The sequence below is a fragment of the Cydia splendana genome, chromosome 14, assembly GCF_910591565.1.
Source record: "Cydia splendana chromosome 14, ilCydSple1.2, whole genome shotgun sequence".
Classification (NCBI taxonomy): Eukaryota; Metazoa; Arthropoda; class Insecta; order Lepidoptera; family Tortricidae; genus Cydia; species Cydia splendana.
The window spans coordinates 4595098-4599884 of NC_085973.1; the positions used below are offsets into that span (position 1 = coordinate 4595098).

At 43.1% G+C, this 4787-nt stretch overlaps 1 protein-coding gene across 1 annotated transcript; it reads right to left on the reverse strand.

The window, feature by feature from the left end:
* Window positions 1–766: 766 nt before the first annotated feature.
* On the reverse strand, window positions 767–4541 carry LOC134796861 (uncharacterized). The gene is made up of 4 exons (XM_063769069.1): window positions 4194–4541; window positions 2645–2805; window positions 1990–2098; window positions 767–989 (listed from the first exon to the last, which is right to left on the reverse strand). The coding sequence occupies exons 1-2, from the start codon at window positions 4539–4541 to the stop codon at window positions 2773–2775; spliced, it is 381 nt and encodes a 126-aa protein (XP_063625139.1). The 3' UTR covers window positions 767–989; window positions 1990–2098; window positions 2645–2772.
* Window positions 4542–4787: the final 246 nt, after the last annotated feature.

Genomic DNA, 4787 nt, shown 5'->3' on the forward strand with positions numbered 1-4787 from the left:
TTTTGACAAGTTTTCACAGATTATTTGTTACGAATAAATATGACATTAATGTATCAAGGCAAGGTTAGTTCACAGTTTGTGCTAGTGGCTCCCTCTATGCAGAGTTTTGTGTAAAATTACTTAAGACTCTGCTGCTTGTCTACAGAATTTATACAAAGATATTTTAAACTTTTGTTGCCGTCGTGTTGCCTCCCTGTCACACTAGCGTACGAATTTATAAGTGCGACAGAGAGGCCGTCTGAAAACTCAGGCAATATAAATCTACTTTCGATGCCCCTCTAACTCAAACCTGCTAACTTTGATTCATTATCCTCGTTTAAACCGCAAAGCGTTTGACCCAATGTAATATTTTGTATTTTTTTACATATAAACAGTATCTTTAATACAACAAACTTTTCTAGAATATTTTAAACCTAACCTGAAACGGTTAGTCTCCAATGTTACACCATAAATCGTCTGCAATACACAACCAAAGGACGATGATGATGAACCTAAATTAAAACTTTCGGGAGCTTTATAAAGGATTAACAGCTTTATTTCGAGCTTTTTAGTCGCATCATGTGTGTGAACCACGTGAGTAGGTAGGTAAATGTAAGGAACGTATACTTAGGTTTATTCTGTAACAAAACGCTGAAAAAATAGTCTTTAATTTATAGCGCAGAATATAGACGGACTGCAACCCGACTGCAATTTTTATGGGAACTGCACGCCGACTGCACGCCAATTGCAACGTTTCCATACAAGTTGCAGACTGGTTGCAGACGAAAAATTGCATTAGATCAAACAATTGTCGGTCAACGTTAGGAATCGTTAATTCAGGGTATCTCTAAAACCATGATACATAAAGAGTCGTGTGGCGGGGGCACGTCGAACACGGGCGTTCCGTTGGCGTCGCAGTACTCCGCGTACGGAACTCGGCGCAGCGTGCGGAGGCCTAGGCTCTGGCAGATGCGTTGGGAGAAGGCCCCTGTTGCGTCCACTTTGAACAGCTGGAAAATATTTTATATGAATACCTATTGCCTAATAACTTGACAAGTAATATTTAAAATATTATTAATTTATTAATAAATGACTATGACTATTATAGAGTTAAAATCGGTTATAATTACTATCAGCAGCTATCAGTGTTATGCTAGCTTAGAATTTCATTCCACTTTATTGCATAAAAAAAACCGGGCAAGTGCGAGTCGGACTCGCGCACGAAGGGTTCCGTACCATAATGCAAAAAAAAAAAACAAAAAAAAAAGCAAAAAAAAACGGTCACCCATCCAAGTACTGACCACTCCCGACGTTGCTTAACTTTGGTCAAAAATCACGTTTGTTGTATGGGAGCCCCATTTAAATCTTTATTTTATTCTGTTTTTAGTATTTGTTGTTATAGCGGCAACAGAAATACATCATCTGTGAAAATTTCAACTGTCTAGCTATCACGGTTCGTGAGATACAGGCTGGTGACAGACGGACGGACGGACAGCGAAGTCTTAGTAATAGGGTCCCGTTTTACCCTTTGGGTACGGAACCCTAAAAAGTAGTAGTTTGCAGCTTAGTTGTGTTCGGTTATAATCTGTTGGATGATGAATTGAGAAATATATATACTTAATATATTTATAGTTTGTCAAAGGCCTGTCTCATTTCAATCATAGACAGAGAGAATCACACTATCTTTGTCTTACACTAGTACTAGCACCCAAATGAAAAGGATGAGTATAGTTTTCCTGGTTCTTACTGACTGACAAATTGGTTTGACCAACTATAATACTACGGCGATAAAGAGTGTCCTACGCTAATGTATGGCCGCCCCATACTTGACGTAGCTCTTCGCAACCAGGGTCGTAGCCAACGTGCCAATCGTTTACGCTCCGTAGCGAACGAAACACAAGTTCTGTCTCTGCGGCACTAATATGGAAGAGTGATAGAGAGACGACGCTACGCCACGGAGCGTAAACGCTTGGCACGTTGGTTAGGCACCCAGGATATGACAGTAAATACCTTAAATCCGTTATCCTTAGCAATCTCGGTGCTCCTCCTCATCAATTCTTTGGCTAATCCTTGTCCCCTGGCCTGCTCAGACACGGACACTATGCGGCACTCCAGGATTCTGTAAGAGAGGGCGCCACATGTGCTCACTAAAAATCATAGAGAAATACAAGTAAAGAAAGAATGGTAACACCATACATCAGTTTTCTACTTTTATTTCGTACTCAACATCTAGCGTCGAGTAGTGGAATCAATTGCTAATAATGTACATTACGTACGTTTGAATGACCATTTCCATTTCGGGGACGTCTTATGCCAAGTACCTACACATATTGGGTCAACAGGTCAATCTAACTACTCTATCAATAACCGTTTTCATTGGTCTTGAGTAAAAACAGGGGTGCGAAACTCCTCCCTTCGGGCAAACTCGGCTCCGTTCGGCTCAGCATTGCTCCGAGCAATTATTAGGGTTGACACAACAAACTTCCCTTTGCGTGCACGACCACAGATAAGATAATGGCTTGAATTTTGACAACCCTAAATCGCCGAAAGGGATAGTGCCATGTATTAGAAAGGGACAGCATAATTCGACCCTGAACCGCTGACAAACTTGGTTTTTGTAGCAAGTTTCCTTTCTGTACTATTATTTATTATGTGGTATAAATACCTGTCGACTTGGAAGCTCTCGAAGAGGTTCAGCTCATGGCTGACATTATACAGGATTGTGAAGATCTTGTTGTATTTCTCGTCTGACGATTGCTGGATCAAATCGATGGACTGCTCGATGTCCCCTGGTCATAAGATGCCGTTTAAGGCCACGCCTAAAACCTGAAAGGTGAGAAATATAATGTCATTAAAGGTTTCTGCTTAGTCATCTGGTCCGATACCTTCTGTTTTTTTTTGGTTGGTTGGTTTTTGGCTCTGGTTTTGGATCTGGTGCTCTGGTGGTTTCTGGTTGGTGGTCTATGCTGGTGGTGATGGTTGGTGGTCGGGTCTGGTGGTTGGTGGTTCAGAATAACCGGAAATGCTATGGAAACCTGCAGGCGATTCGTTAAAAATGTGTCCACGAACGTTTAAAATATTGATCCAGATGCACTAAGCTGTACCGTTATAATACAGTGTAATAGGTATGGTATATGCACCTATTTATGGGGTTATTAGCATAAAATAATCTGAAATAAAAATCAGTTCAATTCACTTAGGAATTTCCAAAAAATGCAAGTAGCTTTCTAGCATATCTTTGCAGGATTTTTTGGAGGATATATAGGTACCTGTACGGATATGATGGGTCGTTCTAGTCTACGTGACAGCGTGATAAAACGGTGTCCGTCACTTTCTATCCCACGGTGTTAAAAAGTGACAGTTATTTTATCACGTGGATAAAGATGGATAAAGCCATCCATAATACGCCGGCTGTACTTTTTAACACTTGGACTAATCAAGTACTTAACAAATTGAATACATCTTGGAACAGCCCAAGTGGGGCTGAATGAAATGACGACCGGTCTGGTCTAGTGGATAGTGACCCTGTCTGCTAAGCCGATGGTCCTGGGTTCGAATCCCAGTAAGGGCATTTATTTGTGTGATGAACACTAATATTTGTTCCTGAGTCATGGTTGTTTTCTATGTATATAAGTATGTATTTATCTATACAAGTATGTATATCGTCGCCTACTACCCATAGTACAAGCTTTGCTTAGTTTGGGGCTAGGTTTGATCTGTGTAAGATGTCCCCTAATATTTATTTATTATTTATTATAACCTAAGAAACTCTTGTTTAAACCTACCATCAACAGCAGCCACTGAAAACCCATCAGCGATGGGGGCAACACACAGCCGCTCAAGCGCGGCGTGTGGTTGCCCCCGCTGGCAGAACCCGAAAGCTTTATTAGGACTCATCTATTTGACAAACCTACCGTGTCTCCATCTACAGCAGCCACCGACAGTCCATCAGCGATGGTAGCGACACACAGCCGCTCAAGTGCGGCATGAGGCTGCCCCCGCTGGCACAGCCCTACCGCCTTATTGAGGGGCTCATCTGCGAAAAAACTCTTGGTTAAACCTACCGTGTCTCCATCTACAGCAGCCACCGACAGTCCATCAGCGATGGTAGCGACACACAGCCGCTCAAGTGCGGCATGAGGCTGCCCCCGCTGGCACAGCCCTACCGCCTTATTGAGGGGCTCATCTGCGAAAAAACTCTTGGTTAAACCTACCGTGTCTCCATCAACAGCAGCCACCGACAACCCATCAGCGATGGTAGCGACACAGAGCCGCTCAAGTGCAGCATGAGGCTGCCCCCGCTGGCACAGCCTTACCGCCTTATTGAGGGGCTCATCTGCGAAAAAACTCTTGGTTAAACCTACCGTGTCTCCATCTACAGCAGCCACCGACAGTCCATCAGCGATGGTAGCGACACACAGCCGCTCAAGTGCGGCATGAGGCTGCCCCCGCTGGCACAGCCCTACCGCCTTATTGAGGGGCTCATCTGCGAAGAAACTCTCGCGCAGGTGCTTGAGCACGCCGTCGCGCATGTCCGGGGTTATTGTCACGAAGCGCGCCATCTCTGGAATTTCATGGGAACTGTTCTGAATTTGTGTAGAAGACAAACTGAAACGCTATGTGAGTGGATGATAAAATGAATTTGTTAAAGTTAGGTTATGATATGAGTAGAGTCTAATAAGTTTAGTCGTTTCGTTATTACTCTTCACAGGGGTACATTCCGTGTATCTACATTTTTTATGCATGGATACCGCATGTTAACTCAAATTCTACGCGATTTACTACCCTCCTTAAGACCCAGAGTCATT